Source organism: Maylandia zebra, linkage group LG20 (genome assembly GCF_041146795.1).
Source record: "Maylandia zebra isolate NMK-2024a linkage group LG20, Mzebra_GT3a, whole genome shotgun sequence".
Lineage (NCBI taxonomy): Eukaryota > Metazoa > Chordata > Actinopteri > Cichliformes > Cichlidae > Maylandia > Maylandia zebra.
Window position 1 is genome coordinate 23,419,234 of NC_135186.1, and position 16,316 is coordinate 23,435,549.

The following is a 16,316-nucleotide window of genomic DNA, read 5'->3' on the forward strand; positions in this document are numbered from 1 at the left end:
CACCAGTGTTCAGTGTGATGGGGGATGAGGTGATGCTGCCCAGTCTGACCACCTGGCGTCTGTCAGACAGGAAGCTAAGGATCCAACTGCAGAGGGAGCTGCTCAGTCCTAGATCCTGCAGTTTCCTGTCCAGCTTCGAGGGAACGATGGTATTGAATGCTGAGCTGTAATCTACAAACAGCATCCTCACATACGTGTCTCTCTTCTCCAGGTGTGACAGGGCAGTGTGTAGTGTCAGGGCTATGGCATCATCAGTGGACCTGTTGTGGCGGTATGCAAACTGTAGAGGGTCCAGTGAGTCGGGTAGTGCAGAGCAGATGAAGTCCCTGACCAGCTTCTCGAAGCATTTGCTTACGATGGGGGTCAGGGCTACAGGTCGCCAGTCGTTCAATGAGGAGATGGTGGAGGATTTGGGTACAGGGACGATGGTGGCCATTTTGAAGCAGGCTGGGACTACAGACAGAGAGAGGGAAAGGTTGAAGATGTGCGTGAACACTCCAGCCAGCTGAGCCGCGCATGACCTGAGGACGCGGCCGGGAATCACATGTACTCCATCTGGCTTCTTATACTCCAGAACATACCTCCACCACTCCAGGCTCTCTTCCATCTCTCCCTACTCTCATTAGAGATCACCTATACATGAATGCATCAGTAATAAGTATGATTCACAGGCAGGACACTTTCTAGAGTTAATAAAGTGAACACTTGTTTCACAGCATGTCATTCATCATTGTGTCTCTTTCAGTGAATTCCTATAAGTGAAAGTATGATATTGTTTGTTTGGTAACAGTCAGTATAACATGGTAATGTTTAATGTAATTGGTAAGCTGTCATATACCAGAATTTTAATGGAATTAAATATACTTGATTGCTCTTTACCTCTACAGTTTGAAGTCTCTAGAATTGAAACACACCAAGTCTTTCAACACTTGCCCAGTTTAAAAATCCCACTTTTATTGCAAAATAATATCCCAGCAAAAAAAGAAAAGCACATTAAATTTTGCAAAACAGCGACTGGTTTCATAAATGTAAATAAATCCATCTGTAAAAGTGCCTCCATGTCTGCGGACACATTATCCATTCACATCTTTAAACATTATCAACAGTATTCAAAACACTGAAACTGAGGCTGCCTTTACACTTGATGGCATTCCGGTAATCTCCTAGATTTTCCCTCTATTGCTAATATTATATTTAGTCTGAAAGTCTTTGTGGGCATCTTTTTTTTAATAATGCCTCAAGCAACAATACAGCATAAAATCTGAAGCAGATTTTAACTTTAAAAGGTAACAGTAGCTTCAAACACCCCAAGTATCAAGTTGTGGCTACTGTCATCACACAAGAGTAGTAGCTGAAAGACCAACAGCTTAGCTGAGCAGACTTTTTTTCTAGGGATGGAATATATGTTTATTTGAAGCAGTGCACACTAAGCCAACCATTTATCCTGATCAAACTTTTCCTCCTCTAAGTGGTTACACACAGAAAGTGATAGCCTAATTTAGGCTTTATTCACACACTCCAATGCCAACAACTTTCCCTGCCAAAAGACAGAAAAACTAGTGTAACTTAAGTATACTAATTTTATATAAACAAATATGTAAATTAGAATACCAAGTGAAATACTTGCACGTCACTTTAGTGTGAGAGGTCATTTTAAAATGCCATCCAGTTTCCTGCACATTCTGAGTTAATAAAGTATCAAAAAGCAACCCTTACAAAAAGAAAAGGTTGTACTCTATATGAGTCAGTTTGTTGCGGGGTATGAATAGATAAAGGAAATGTGTCCATCTTGTGATGCTGTGGTACTTTTTTCACTTTGATCCTTATTTTGGGTCTTCAATGGTTCCCTTGCTGAGGTCAGTCATTTTAGGATACTTCACTTTCTTTTGGTCAAGTTCATTTTGAGCCCACAGCAGCAGCTTCAGGAGCTTGGCCAGCTTCGGGGTTGACTCTCTGTTTTCATAGTCTAGTACACACTGATTTACTTCACTCCACACCTAAAAAAACAGAAAGCAACATATAGAATAATTTCTTGTGTATGAAAATGAGATCACTTCATTTGATGTTCTCAGATTATAAAAATCTGTCTTCAGAACTACAGCAGACGTCACAGGATGAAGGTCACTTCCTGTTGATGGGAGTTTTTATCTCACACCATCACTAGCTGCTGCTCATAAGGGACTGTCTGATTGTTGGAGTTATCTTTGTAATACTGTTGGGTTTAAACCTAATAATATAAAATTCCCTGAATTGACTGTTGTAAATTCGCACAACATAAAAAAAGCTGAATTGAACTGAACTTTACAAACGCTCACTGGGTGAGAGTAGTACTGATAATTTAAATTGGCTTCTTATGTAAAACTGCTAGAATGTTCCCTTCAATCAGTTAAAGGACACTTTGCCTATACAGTAAATCAGTTTAAAATTATAATGTGTGTATAATAATTATAATGTGCTGATTCTACCTTTTGCCTCTGCATCATGTTAAGGAGGTCTCCGAAAGGTGACTCTTCTGGGTTGTCAAATGCCAGCAAGGCCAGCGTCCTCTCCATCTCTGTCAGACATTCTCGGCTTTCTTCCCCCTGTTCTGCTAGCTGAGACTGAGCAAATTCAAGGGCAGCTTCAGTCTCCCTCAAACGAATCAGCTCAATAAGATGCTGCTGCTGCAAAAACCAGAAAGCCATGGATGCAATCAGGTGTTAAAATAGCAAGGCATACATAACAAGAAGCAGTTATTAAAGTACAAAGCTGAGATGTCTCACCTGGAGATGAAAGTAGAGGTAACGATTTGTGTCCAACAGCTCTGGGTGCAGACTGTTGATTAGGGCGATAGCATCCTGGATCTGTCCTTTCAAGATCATTTCTCTGATCTTAATTCTTTCATCTAAGGAGTCCAAGTCCACACTAGGCTCTATCCCAGACTCCATCCTGAACTTCTCTGCTGCCTCCTTAAAACCCTCTGTTGGACAGGAAAAAAATATATATACATAAGAAAAAATCCGCTCCCAAAATCCACACTCACATCTGTACTTGGCTTCAGATGTCTGTAAGAATAGACATCTGAAACCCAACTTTCTGTAACAAAAACCACAAAAAGATACCTCACCTGTCACCAGGTAGTTCATAATGAGTCTGTTCATATCAGCCCTCTGGATGTGGACATTGTTGAGTTTTTCCATCCACTCCTCCCTTGTTATATCCTCCGGCTTCTCTGCATAACTCATTATGATAAGATCCTGCAGGAGTGCATCGGGGTTATGTTTACAATTTAAAAAGATATAATTTTAGACACCGAGAATATTGGCTTATGTAGTATTAACGGTTTATGTAACTAACTGTAATTCCTTCAGTGTGACTGCAACATGACAACATGACATATGAAATTCTACGTAACAATAGTTTGGGCCTTCTCTGAAAAACACAACACTGAAGCCTGACTTTCGTCAACACGAATCAAAACAAAGATAACCTGCACCTTTAAAAGCATATACTTCGGATAAACGCATCAAGGACGAGCCTTAATATATTTAATTATATTCTATTAGTATTTATATACTACATAATGTCCACATAATGGGTAGTTTTATCACAATACCTGAATATTTTGTCGCTACTTTCAAGCAGTAGCTAGGTAGCTAACGGAGAGTAAGCCTCTTCTTCTTCTTCCTTCGTCTTCCTTATTTCCGGTAGCAGAATGTGCCGCAGAGAAAATGCTGCCCCCTAGAATAAACCCGAAGCACAGCAAATGCACACTCTGTGACAAAGTCCATTGTGCATAAAACATACCGTTTTCAGTGCGGTTTGAAGAGGACCACAGGTGTAGAATAGGAGTTAGAACAATCTAAAAATGTCTGTATTCATGTCTCTTCTTCAAAAAAGAGCTTTCTGCAGTAATTACCGCGAAATTAAGTTAGTGTGAATATCCTGATAAATCCTAAACCTGATACTTTACTCTGAAATCTGTTCAAATTATCAACTGACCAGACTTCCCTTTGTATTGTATTACAGCTATTTAAACGATCATTTCACTGGTGAAGAAAATATATTATAAATGCATGAGCCACCCGTATTTCTTTCAATGTTGCTTCCAGGGAACCAGATTTTCTTGTAATTTCGTTAAACTGTTCTTGTATGCTTTTTTTTTTTTTTGCAAAAAAACCCAAAACATTCTTAGTCAAGTTCATAGCCATTTTCAGAGAAATATATATATTTTGTCTCTTAAGGCACTTAACAGTTACCAATTTATCATTCAAGCATAAAAAGCACTTAGTTGATGAACCAGTGCTGTGTTTACACATACCAAATAAATTGGCAAAATAAATAAATAAATAAAGATGTAAGTATCTTTATGCACTTTGTTACTAGCGATCTGCCATTTGTTTCAAGGATGGGAACAATAAACTCCGCCTCTTCCTGTGGCCTGTTAACTGTTTCTATGGTAACGACGCCGTTAAAGCTTCACAAGTCGGTTCAGAGACTAAATTGTGATTATTTACGAGTAAACTAAGCAAAGCGTAAATGTATTGGAGGAACAAACAGGTGAATCGACAGATTTTCACTGCAGGTAAATACTGTAATAAATAATGCAACGTAACGTTTGCCTGTTCACGGTGAAATGTTAGCAGAACACTAAAGTTAGTTAACCAAATAGCTTGGAATCTTTCAGCTAGTTTTTCTTCTGGTTCTCTTCAGTTTCTTGCTGTCAGGAATGGCCACCTCTCCCGGAGTGTTCAAAAACACACAGAAAAGGATGTCCAACTTTCCAGTCCTGCCCCCTATTGAAGGGGCACAACAGCTTGGAGAAATTGAGCAAATCATAGCCAAGAAGGAGGAAATAGCGGAGAAGGTAGCGGTCTCCAAGAAGCTGCTGAGACACAAAAGGAGCAAAATGGAAGTAAAGCAACGCCTAAAGATACTGTATGTCCTTTCTTCAGCTATGATTTATTTAATTTTTTTTTTCTGTGTTAAAGTAGTCCATATGTCTGACATATGCAGGTATTTATATTGGTTTCTGTTTCCTGAAGTGTGGCAGTTTGTTGCTTGAATTTTTTAGGGTCTCTAAAGCAGCAGAGGATTTAAGACAGAACAGAGAGAGGGGAGTTGTCCGCAGCTTGTCCCCAGAGCCACAGCTCCCACCTTCTGTATGGCATCTACTTATTTATGCATACATACATACAAGTACTAGCTAAATAAGAAAATATTCCCCAAAATAATGGTATATTTCAATCCTTACTTTACAGATGTTTAGTGAGCAACGGAAACAAATGGTATGTGTACTTTTAAGTATTAAATTTGATATGTGAACAGACAACCTCATTAACATCTATGTTAATCCTTGACTATTTAATGTATTTCCACTTTTACAGATGAATTACAACTTCCTTAAGCAGTGTGTGGAGAGACGCGAATGTCCAGTTATTCAGCAGCAGTGGTTAGACTCGATTGTAGATCGAGTCCCAGCAAGACTAAGAGGCAGCCCCGAGTCAGAAAAACTGCTGCAGGAGCTCTGCAAGGAAGTCAGCGACAATTTCAATAGTGTAATTGTAAAGTACACAGGTATTTCCAGTTATTTATGTTGTATGAATGTACAGTGCAGTGCAAGAGTGTAGGTACTGAAATTAAAAACAGAAAGCTTTCAAAAATATGTTTTACTTTAATTTTTAAATGTAGTAAAAAAACAGTTTTCCAACAGTAAAGAAGAAAGTTGTATTCCTTTTTCAGCAGTAACTTGAAGTAATAGTTTTCTATATGATTTCATCAGTCTCCCACATTGCTGTGTAGGAATCTTGGCCCACTCTTTTTTACAACGTTGATTCGATTGTGGTTTGTGTGTGTTTGTTAATGCACAACTGGGAATCTGCAAAATTTTAATTGTTTTATTTTTGACCAAGTGTTAGCTGTTGGACAGATGGCCTCACATTTGGGTCTTGAATACTTTGGTATTCAATGGTGGACTCAGTAGCTCCAAAACAGTGTCAGATTATTCAGTGCTGTACTTCACAGCTGATATGAGGTGTTTCTGATATGCTGTGTTTGGGTTTCATCCAACAAGACACTGTGTGCCATGGCCAAACATCTCCACTTTGGTCTTGTTTGTCCAAAGGACATTACTCCAGAAGTCTTCGGGTTTGATCAGATGCAACTTTGCAAACCTAAGCTGTGCTGCCATGTTCTTTTTAAAGAGGAGATGCTTTTCTCCTGGAAATCCTTCATAACAAGCCACACTTGTTTAGTTTTCATGGTTCTGGCTTTAAATAGTTAACAGGTTATAGTCTGAGCTGCACCTCTTACTTTTTTTTTGGAGCGTCTCTGAGCATTGCACAGTCAGACCTTGGCGTGGATTTGCTGGGATGTCTACTCCCTGGGAACAGTGTGGCATTGCATTAAAACACACCTGAATCCTCCGGACTAGCAAACTAACAAGATGTTTTCCTTTGATAGAGGTGGTCACACAATCAGTTGATTTGACTGCAAATCAGATCAATCACTTATTAATTTCAATGGAAGCAGAAGGGGTGTGCAATTCAGTGAAAGTTTTCTTTTTCAAATCCATATAAATGTAAACATTTGCATGGTCTTCCAAGCAGCTTAGACACCATACCTTAGTTTTTCTGTGGCTTTATACTTCCCCAAAGTGATTTCTTGTTAAAACTGGGGCTCTGGGGTAGCAGGATTTTGCAGGACTTTTTGTTGCAGGTTTTTTCAACTCACTTTAAGTGTTTTATGGCTATTGTTATGTTGCACAATGACAATATCTGCTGATCATATAGATTAGAGTCTAAACATCTAGATTGTCTTAAACTAACCAGATATGTGTCACTGGTATGTTGATCTCCTATAGTGGGCACAGTGTTAAAGAATCCACAGGCAGATGGATTGAACTCAGAAAAACAGAGCGCTACACAACCAAAGTGAGTCCTTAGTGTGCGTTTAGATCTGTGATTTAGACATAATGACTAATATTCATCAGTCTTTTTATGTTCCCATTTTTAAACTGTATTTTTGATCATTTGCAGAATTCTCAGCTTCTCCCGTCCATGGCATGATAGTTTTATCAGAAGCCGCAAGATGATAAAGGCAAACTTGCATATTCTTAATCCTGTAATGCAGACTCTGTTGGATCTTGGAAACACAACATTCTCTTCACTGGTCCTAATTGAGCTTTCATCATACAGGTGAGGGATGTGGACATAAAGGCAAACAGGCAAATTTGACCTGTCTCAGCAAATATAGACATCTATTTGATTTTACTTTGGCTTCTGTTGATATAGAGCTTCAGGACCCGTGGATTCTAAGAGCCTACAGAACAAAATGGCTGTGGAGTGTAAGAGGACAGAAGATCGCATCATGAACACCTGGTTTCCCAAAGTCATCCACCTTTTAACAAATCAAGAAACTCTCAAGGGAGTTAAAGAGGAAAAAATTGATTCCTTTTACAATTGTGCTTCCACCCTAATTTCCAATCAGGTAAGATGATGCTCACTATATTTTAACCTGAAGAATGTCATAAAGACCATTTCATAATTGGCGGTTGACAGCTAGTAAAATCAGTATTTCACAGTGTTTCATTTAATGAAAAGCTTAAATATATGTAAAATGTGATTCTTAATTGTACAGTTAGTCTCATGCATATGTTTTTCTGTAAATTCGTAGCTGAAATCTCTTCTTCATGGAAGTGTGGAGGAGTTTGTCGGTGTATTTGATCCAAGCAATCACCACCGCTTGCCCATCTTTCGGATGGCTTTAACCTTTGACGATGAAAAGATGGAAATTTATCCCGCCTTACAAGATCTGGAAGCTGCTGTTCTTGACATTCTAAGTGCCATAACAAACACTTTTCAGGTGAAATTATCACTTTATGCCAAATGTGTCAAATTTATGCTAAATTTGCCAAAAATGCATTCAGAGCTGGTAATGATATCTATGACATTGTTCTACAGAAAGTACAAACTGTCCAGTCGTGGCTGGCACAAAACACATCTTTATTTATGGATGCCAAGGTGACTGATCAGATCCATGCTTGGGCTCAGGCCACCGTGAAGAGTGCTGTGCGCAGAAATCTAGAGGAGCCTGACAAATATTTCCAGAACTATGGTAATGTGCCATAATATGGTCATTTGTAATCTGCACTCCAGTAATATTACTTCAGTTTATTGGTGAAATTTGTGGTTTATTTCGTAGTTGACAGTTACGACTGGCTGGTTAATGGAACTGCACAGGCTAAAGTAGAGACGTTTATGGAAGAGGAACACTCTTTTGATGAATACCCTAAGGTAGCAAATCATAAAGTTGAATTCAGATTCTTGCCTTATCTTGTTTTATCTTGTTTTCTGGTGACTATCATTGTGTAATCTCACTGCTTATTAAAGCAAGTGGAGGAGTTTCGTGCTCTGTCAAAGGAGATTATGAGCCTCCCATCAAAAGCCCGCTTCACAATGGTCCATCTGGACTGTGAGGAGCTGAAACAAGGGCTTGCCAACAAAGCCAAAGCTTATGCCGAAATACTTCTGAAGAAATTAGTCTCCAGGCACCATGAACAAAATCTAGAGTAAGTCAGTTCTTATAATACTACCAAACAAATCTGTCCTTCTATGCTTAAATTGGTCACATTTTAATTCTTGTTTGTGTGTGTGTGTCTGTAAAAGGATTTGCTCTGAGTTTGAAAACATCAGAATGAGAGCTTTGAAAGTTCCAGAGAATACAGAGGAAATGGCTCAGATGCTTGACTTTATACATGAAGCTAAGAGTAAAGGTCTTGCAGAGCTTAATGAAAAAATTAAGGTAAATAAACCAGTAATTGCTTCCACCTGTTATAAAAGCATACTAATTTTTGATGTCTTGCATCAATTCTAACCTGGTTTGCTGTCTCGCTTTGACAGGAAGCATGCTGCAGACTAATCTACCTCTTGGAAGTCCACGTCATTGAAGCAGAGGATATGGAGCTTAATTCGACTGTTTTTCTCTGGCCACAAAACATCCTTCATACTTTTGAACTCAGCGATGAGGTAATGCGGTAGCGTGTGCTTAGTTCAATATAACATGAGTGTTTTGTTTTGTTATGAATAATCTTGATTCTGGACGGCTCTATTGTTTTCCAGTTAATGGAGAAGGCCAAGAAGAAAGGAGAGGATGAGTTGGTTGCTAAAAGAGAAAAATTAATGGTGCAGCTTGAAAAGTTGGGACGCAGGACTGAGGAGTTTAAATTTCTCTCTGAGCTGGAAATGATGCAGCAGGTAGAGCATGGTTTATGTTTCAGAATACCTTTAATGAAAGAGTTTTTTCTTCCTTTCTTTTTTTAGTAAATTCTTTATTTGTATTCTTGCCTGTCCCATCCGTACAGTAAATATGTTTGTTACATTCTTTGAAAGTCCAGTGGATATGGGGAAGCAACAAAGGAGGGTCTAGGTCAGGGGTCTCAAACTCCAGGCCTCGAGGGCTGGTGTTCTGCAGGTTTTAGATATCACCTTTTAGATATCATACACCTGAATCAAATGATTAGTTCATTACCAGGCCTCTGAAGAACTTCAAGACATGTTGAGGAGGTAATTTAGCCATTTAAACCAGCTGTCTTGGATCAAAGACACATCTAAAACCTGCAGGACACCGGCCATCGAGGCCTGGAGTTCAAGACCCCTGGTCTAGGTTGAAAAAAGAGACAAGAAAGCAAACTTGGCAATTAAAGTATTTTCATTGATTAAACTGAAGAAGACAGTCAAAACACTGTCACCATTACTATCACCTTAAGTACTCTGGCCTATTGCTGAGTAGAGTCAGCTGCACAGAAGGGTAGCGCCTAAAGCTTGACAGCGAGCAAGACACACCCACAGGATCAAAAATCACAGTAGGCCATGCTAGGGATGTAGCTTAGCTTAAGAGACAGTCTGTCCAATATATGCCATCGCCAAGCTTCAGGACCTATGCCTGGCCGGGTTCGGTTTTTGCATAATAGTGATTTACTTCTGAACAGAGTAGATTATCCATTGCTCCAGCCTGATGCTAAAAACGTCAATTCTGAAAGAACTGTAAAATTTAGCAAAAAGTGATACAACTTTATACTCCTGGCCTAAATTGCATGTTATTTTGACATATTTATTACACAGCAACAATAAGACTGTATTATTTGTTTTGTTATTTCCAGCTTAGACGCTAATCAATAGCAAAACATGTCAGCAGCATTGCTATAACTGGTATCTCTTTTTTTTAAATCAGTATGTTGCGGATGTCCGAATAGTTCAGAAACTTCTCCACGAGGCTGAGGAGGCTATTACACTCATTAATAAGGAAGAGGCCTTCTACAAGTGGGACCTGACATGTTTCCCAGAAGTTGAGATCATCAACGAGAATATCGAACCATATCAGAAGCTGTTTGGATTTGTCCTGAACTGGCAGCGCACAGAGAGCAGGTCAGATTCCTATTTGATGCATGCTGTTCCTTTTTAAAATTTTTAAATCCTGCTAACCTTTTGTTTCTTTTGTGCCTAGGTGGATGGATGGCTCCTTCCAGGACCTTAATGGTGAGACGATGGAGGTAAAAGTGGATGAATTCTATAGGGAAATCTTCAAGATGCTCAAGTTTTTCCAACAGAAAAAGATTAAGGCTGCGCAAGAGATGGAGAGGATCTCTGAGAAGAGGCGACACCCTACTGAGGATGATGTGACAAAGGAAGAAAGCCCAACTATCAGTTTGTGTTCGGCTGTAATGGAGCAGATTAAAAACTTTAAGGTATTCTACACAACTGATATTTAAAAAGAGTTCATTAACAAAGTGTTGCTTTTTATGGAATGCCATTAAAAGGAATGTGTTTGTGTTTAGAAACATATCCCCCTGGTGTCCATCTTGTGCAACCCTGGCCTCAGATCTCGCCACTGGACCCAGATGTCACAGATAGTTAGCAATGAAATCACCCCCAATGGTGGTACAACACTACGGAAAGTTCTCAAGCAAAATCTGACTCCATACCTGGAAGACTTTGAGTCCATCAGTGCTGCTGCCAGCAAAGTGAGAAGATTTTGAAAGTCTGTGTGTGTTTATACAGGTTGTACTTTATTCTTTGTGTTAAATTATATATGTCCACTCTATTACTCACTACAGGAGTTTTCCCTTGAGAAGGCTATGAAAACCATGGTGGGCATTTGGGATAGTGTCTCCTTTCACCATCAACCTTACAGGGAGACTGGCGTTTCCATCCTGACCGCCTTAGATGACATTCAGACAATGTTAGATGACCAGATTGTGAAGACTCAGACTATGAGGGGCTCACCTTTCATAAAGCCCTTTGAAAATGAAATCAAGGTTAATATGAGTTTTATATTTGCATAACAAATAAATGCTGAATTTGCCTATTAAATTTGTATAATTTGGCACCTGGGAGTATTTTTTTAACCTCCTACATATAGAGAAAGCTTTAACCATTTGTTCTGTGATGTTAGCAATGGGAGGAGCGTCTGCTTCGTATCCAGGAATCCATAGATGAGTGGCTGAAAGTACAAGCCCAGTGGCTTTACCTGGAGCCCATCTTTTCATCCAAGGACATCATGCAGCAGATTCCAGAAGAGGGGCGACTTTTTCAAACTGTTGACAGGAACTATAAAGAGGTTATGAGGCATTGTGTTAAGAACCCTAAGGTAAGAAAAAATGCATTTACATTTACAGAAAGTAAATCTAAAACTATAATTTTTTGGTTGATTAACTGGATAATTTGTTAACATAGATTCTCCCAGCAACCTCGCTACCTGGTTTGCTAGAGAAACTGCAAGATTCCAACACCCTTCTTGATAGCATTATGAAGGGCTTGAATGCATATCTGGAGAAGAAACGTCTGTTTTTTCCTCGGTAAAAATATTTTTTTGCAGATTTTATTTCTGTCCAGATCTTTCATATTATCACAGATTTTAATATGTAATGCTAACCCTGGTGATAGGTTCTTCTTCTTGTCCAACGATGAAATGCTGGAGATTCTGTCTGAGACCAAGGATCCACAGCGAGTGCAGCCACATCTGAAGAAGTGCTTTGAGGGTATTTCCAAACTAGACTTTCTGCCCAATTTGGATATCCAGGCAAGGCAGTCACACATGTTGTTTTCATTACATAATGGTGTGGATGATTAAGCCTTTGACTAAACTGCACAATGTTCTTGTTCAGGCCATGTATAGCAGTGAAGGGGAGCGCGTTCAGCTCATCCAGCACATCTCCACGTCCGAAGCCAAAGGAGCTGTGGAGAAGTGGCTGATTCAGGTGGAAGACGTGATGCTTCGGAGTGTTAGAGATGTAATAGCCCGGTCCAGGGTGGTGAGATCACTGTTCTTCGTACCTAATTTGAAATAGTATTATGGTTTACTTACAATGCTGTCATACTGTGTATGATCCTGTGCATCAATATATATATATATGCATGTGAGTCAGTGACAAATGAATGGATGTATATGGGTGTCTTTGGCAGGCATACGCTGAGACTCCACGGAGCCAGTGGGTCACGGAGTGGCCTGGGCAGGTGGTACTTTGCACCTCACAGATTTTCTGGACATTGGAGGTTCATGAGGCTATCAGAGCACACCCTAACGTGGGTCCTTTTACATGTTTCTAATAAAGAAGTGATGTTTCTCACTCTTGATCAAGTGACCTGAGTATCTTTTACAATGAACTAGACACCTTAAAAATATCACCTTGGGAAGAAACTAAAATAGTAGCCGGCTGTTCTCTGCAGGGTTTAAAGAAGTACTATCAGAAACTTCAGAGTCAGCTGAATGACATCGTAGAGCTGGTGAGAGGAAAACTGGCCAAGCAAACACGGATTACTTTGGGAGCTCTGGTCACAATTGATGTCCATGCCAGGGATGTAGTCATGGAGCTTATTGAGAAAGGTACTGCAAGAACAAAACAGGTTTATTAGAATTATGCATTATTATATAAAATACCTTTGAACGATAAAGAGAAAATGCACAGCGATTAAAATGTTTTCTGGATTTTTAATAGGTGTATCACAAGAAGCTGACTTTCAGTGGCTGGCCCAGCTTCGTTATTACTGGAGTAGTGATAATGTTCGCGTTCGCATAATCAACTGTGATGTTAAGTATGCCTATGAGTATCTGGGGAACTCGCCACGCCTGGTCATCACTCCTCTGACTGACCGATGCTATCGAACCCTGGTAAGAAAACATTTCTTAAAAATAGTTAATTAAATATGTTTCAGAACTTGCATACTTTTGCTTTTGCTGTAGGAGTGATAACTGACATCATATTTTAACTATTCTTTTTGAGATTGGAGCTTTCTACATGAATTTGGGTGGTGCACCAGAGGGTCCAGCTGGAACAGGAAAGACAGAGACGACTAAGGATCTGGCTAAAGCACTTGCTGTGCAGTGTGTCGTCTTTAACTGTTCAGATGGACTGGATTATCTGGCTATGGGAAAAGTAACATCCACAAGTTGAAAATTTTCCTTTCTAATGCTTTTTCAGACATTCAAAACATGGTTTACTAACTTGTAATTTCATATAGTTTTTTAAAGGTCTTGCTTCATCTGGTGCGTGGGCCTGCTTTGACGAATTCAACCGTATTGAGCTGGAAGTGCTGTCTGTAGTGGCCCAGCAGGTTCTCTGTATTCAAAGGGCCATCGAGCAGAAGCTGGAGTACTTTGACTTTGAAGGGACCATGCTCAAACTCAATCCCAACTGCTTTGTGTCCATAACAATGAACCCTGGCTACGCAGGACGATCAGAACTCCCAGACAACCTCAAGGTCTTTTACCAGTAAAATATTTTATCACACATAGCATACACATTGCTGTTCTGTTTCAAATCACACATGCTGGTGCTCTACACATCCTTAAGTATAATCTAAAAAATGTATGTTACTGTTCAACGTTTTTTATATTTTCTCTGTGCAGGTTTTGTTCCGAACAGTTGCCATGATGGTGCCCAACTATGCACTTATAGCAGAGATATCTCTGTATTCATATGGCTTCTTAAATGCCAAACCTCTCTCGGTGAAGATTGTGATGACCTACAGGCTTTGCTCAGAGCAGCTCTCCTCTCAGTTCCATTATGATTATGGCATGAGGGCTGTCAAAGCTGTCCTTGTGGCTGCAGGAAACCTCAAGCTCAAGTATCCCAAGGAGAATGAGGACATTCTGGTATTTACTAAACATCGATCTATACTTTGTGTCCTGATTGTGAACTTTATTGCCAGTTTTTGATCCTTTCAATTTCTTATTCATGTTGTAACATTCAGCTCCTGAGATCCATAAAGGATGTTAATGAGCCCAAGTTTCTCTCCCATGATATTCCGCTGTTCAATGGAATCACCAGTGATTTGTTCCCAGGCATTTGCCTTCCCGAGGCTGATTACCAGGTCAGTGTTGATTTGGGTCCATATTGTTTTGCCCAAAATCTAACAAAACCCTTTATTTGTGTGGTTATGTGTGTTAGAATCTGTTTTTTGTTTGTCAGCTGTTTCTAGAGGCTGCTAAAGAATGCTGCAAAAATCACAATGTACAGCCAACAGACGTTTTCATACAGAAGATGATCCAGACCTATGAGATGATGATTGTTAGGCACGGGTATGTTATGTGTTTCAGTTTCCATGCTGGTGTACTATATTATGATTTCCTGCTTGATATTCACATGATTGGAAAATGGCTTGGAGGAAATGATCTAAAATTCAATATGGATTTATAAATATTGTTATAAATACTGTTTTTAAGATTCATGCTGGTGGGAGAGCCTTTTGCTGGAAAGACCAAAGTGCTACATGTTTTAGCTGACACTCTGACTCTCATGAATGAGAGAGGACACGGCCAGGAGGAGAAAGTCATCTTCAGGACGTTAAACCCAAAGTCAATTACTATGGGACAGCTGTTTGGACAGTTTGATCTAGTTTCTCATGAGGTAAACCCGTGCCATCGATCTTTTGTTTTACAGATAAATAAAAGCGTGTTTACAGTATTGACATAGAGGTGGCTTTAATTTTTTATCCTCATTCTTAGTGGACAGATGGGATTGTGGCTAACACGTTTCGGGAGTTTGCATCGGCTGACACTCCTGACCGTAAATGGGTGGTGTTTGATGGTCCAATAGATACACTATGGATTGAGAGCATGAACACGGTGCTGGATGACAACAAAAAGGTACATGTTGCACAGTAAAATAATGTATATAATATATATAATGTAATTATATATATTTTTCTGTTTTTCATACCTTTTTATTTTTTGCTTCCTTGACAGTTGTGCCTGATGAGCGGTGAGATCATCCAGATGTCAAGTCAGATGAGTTTGATTTTTGAAGCTATGGATCTATCACAGGCCTCTGTGAGTTGGATGTTTGCAGTTAATAAAGTTATTTGCTAATCTTATTTTAAAATGTAAAATAATTTCTAGTTAATTTGCAAAATGATAACCTTTCTTTTATGAAGAAAACTGTCTTTCTAAAAGGTGCTTGATAAGACTGTTACTGTAGCATTACTGTAGCTTGAATTGATAGGATGCTTTTTTCTGCATTTTCTCCAAATGAAGCCAGCCACAGTCAGTCGATGTGGTATGATCTACATGGAACCATCTCAGCTGGGCTGGAAGCCCTTGGTGCTCTCCTGGATGAACACTCTTCTTGATGATCTTCAGACTCCAGACAACCGTTCCTTGTTACTGGAGCTTTTCCACTGGCTCCTGCCACCTGCTCTCACAATGCTTCGAAAACATTGCAGAGTAAGTGGCCTCAGAATCCAGGGAGTGTATGTGTTATTCACATTATATCAATACAATAATTATTTGACATGCTAAATTTTGGTTTGGTTTATAGGAAGTCGTTTCCAGGAGCAACAGCAACATTGCGGTGTCTTTGTGTCGACTGTTTGAGATGCTTCTCACTAAACCTGTGAAGACGGGTCAAAGTGATAAAAATATCCGCTGCTGGATAATGGTAAAAGGGCTTATATCTTTTAGAATTTGATATAATATTTGAACTTATTTATTCAAAATACTTGTTAGGATCTGCACCTTGCAAATGTTTTGCAAAAATGTTTTTTGTATATGCACTTTGCACTGCTACTTTTTCTTTTTGCCCGCAGGCAGCATTTGCGTTCTCACTCGTGTGGTCTGTGGGTGGGAGCTGTGATGCAGACAGTAGAGAGAAGTTTAGTAGCTTCTTCAGGTTGATTGTTGCAGGACAAAAAAAAGAACATCCTATCCCTGAAACAGTGGGAAAATGGGAGTGTCCATTTGAGGAGAAGGGGCTAGTGTATGACTATTTCTATGAGGTATTGTGTAATTATGTCACTCAGAAGACTTTAGCTTGTGTTATACCAGAAAATCATAATATATTC

General features: G+C 39.4%; 2 protein-coding genes across 2 annotated transcripts in view; one reads left to right on the forward strand and one right to left on the reverse strand.

Moving 5' to 3' along the window:
* Positions 1-933: 933 nt before the first annotated feature.
* Positions 934-3,732, reverse strand: LOC101482984 (glucose-induced degradation protein 8-B homolog). Its single transcript, XM_004546021.3, has 5 exons — positions 3,596-3,732; positions 3,107-3,236; positions 2,763-2,959; positions 2,466-2,663; positions 934-1,997 (listed from the first exon to the last, which is right to left on the reverse strand). Exons 2-5 carry the CDS (start codon positions 3,222-3,224, stop codon positions 1,824-1,826), a joined length of 687 nt encoding a protein of 228 aa, XP_004546078.1. The 5' UTR covers positions 3,225-3,236; positions 3,596-3,732; the 3' UTR covers positions 934-1,823.
* A 697-nt stretch (positions 3,733-4,429) lies between these two features.
* dnah12 (dynein, axonemal, heavy chain 12) overlaps positions 4,430-16,316 on the forward strand; it is a 33,704-nt gene continuing 21,817 nt past the window's right edge. Inside the window, exons 1-37 of the mRNA XM_004546022.3 lie at positions 4,430-4,564; positions 4,693-4,917; positions 5,054-5,141; positions 5,241-5,267; positions 5,367-5,556; positions 6,842-6,911; positions 7,017-7,175; positions 7,272-7,467; positions 7,654-7,842; positions 7,941-8,094; positions 8,182-8,273; positions 8,370-8,548; positions 8,646-8,781; positions 8,880-9,005; positions 9,099-9,233; positions 10,210-10,403; positions 10,483-10,723; positions 10,814-10,999; positions 11,093-11,293; positions 11,431-11,625; positions 11,712-11,833; positions 11,922-12,057; positions 12,143-12,289; positions 12,441-12,560; positions 12,705-12,861; positions 12,974-13,146; positions 13,259-13,411; positions 13,497-13,736; positions 13,885-14,130; positions 14,229-14,348; positions 14,447-14,556; positions 14,701-14,884; positions 14,983-15,123; positions 15,223-15,306; positions 15,511-15,699; positions 15,794-15,913; positions 16,062-16,250. Of these exons, the coding sequence (XP_004546079.2) occupies positions 4,709-4,917; positions 5,054-5,141; positions 5,241-5,267; positions 5,367-5,556; positions 6,842-6,911; positions 7,017-7,175; positions 7,272-7,467; positions 7,654-7,842; positions 7,941-8,094; positions 8,182-8,273; positions 8,370-8,548; positions 8,646-8,781; positions 8,880-9,005; positions 9,099-9,233; positions 10,210-10,403; positions 10,483-10,723; positions 10,814-10,999; positions 11,093-11,293; positions 11,431-11,625; positions 11,712-11,833; positions 11,922-12,057; positions 12,143-12,289; positions 12,441-12,560; positions 12,705-12,861; positions 12,974-13,146; positions 13,259-13,411; positions 13,497-13,736; positions 13,885-14,130; positions 14,229-14,348; positions 14,447-14,556; positions 14,701-14,884; positions 14,983-15,123; positions 15,223-15,306; positions 15,511-15,699; positions 15,794-15,913; positions 16,062-16,250 (5,598 nt within the window). The 5' untranslated portion in view covers positions 4,430-4,564; positions 4,693-4,708. The remainder of the gene's footprint in view (positions 4,565-4,692; positions 4,918-5,053; positions 5,142-5,240; positions 5,268-5,366; positions 5,557-6,841; positions 6,912-7,016; positions 7,176-7,271; positions 7,468-7,653; positions 7,843-7,940; positions 8,095-8,181; positions 8,274-8,369; positions 8,549-8,645; positions 8,782-8,879; positions 9,006-9,098; positions 9,234-10,209; positions 10,404-10,482; positions 10,724-10,813; positions 11,000-11,092; positions 11,294-11,430; positions 11,626-11,711; positions 11,834-11,921; positions 12,058-12,142; positions 12,290-12,440; positions 12,561-12,704; positions 12,862-12,973; positions 13,147-13,258; positions 13,412-13,496; positions 13,737-13,884; positions 14,131-14,228; positions 14,349-14,446; positions 14,557-14,700; positions 14,885-14,982; positions 15,124-15,222; positions 15,307-15,510; positions 15,700-15,793; positions 15,914-16,061; positions 16,251-16,316) is intronic.

Excerpts from the sequence above, each read along its gene's own strand:
- LOC101482984 (XM_004546021.3), bottom strand. The coding sequence starts at position 3,224 with ATGAGTTATGCAGAGAAGCCGGAGGATATAACAAGGGAGGAGTGGATG. Across the intron at positions 2,960-3,106 it reads TATGAACTACCTGGTGACAG|AGGGTTTTAAGGAGGCAGCA; the intron begins GTGAGGTATCTT and ends CCTGTCCAACAG. Across the intron at positions 1,998-2,465 it reads ACATGATGCAGAGGCAAAAG|GTGTGGAGTGAAGTAAATCA; the intron begins GTAGAATCAGCA and ends CTGTTTTTTTAG.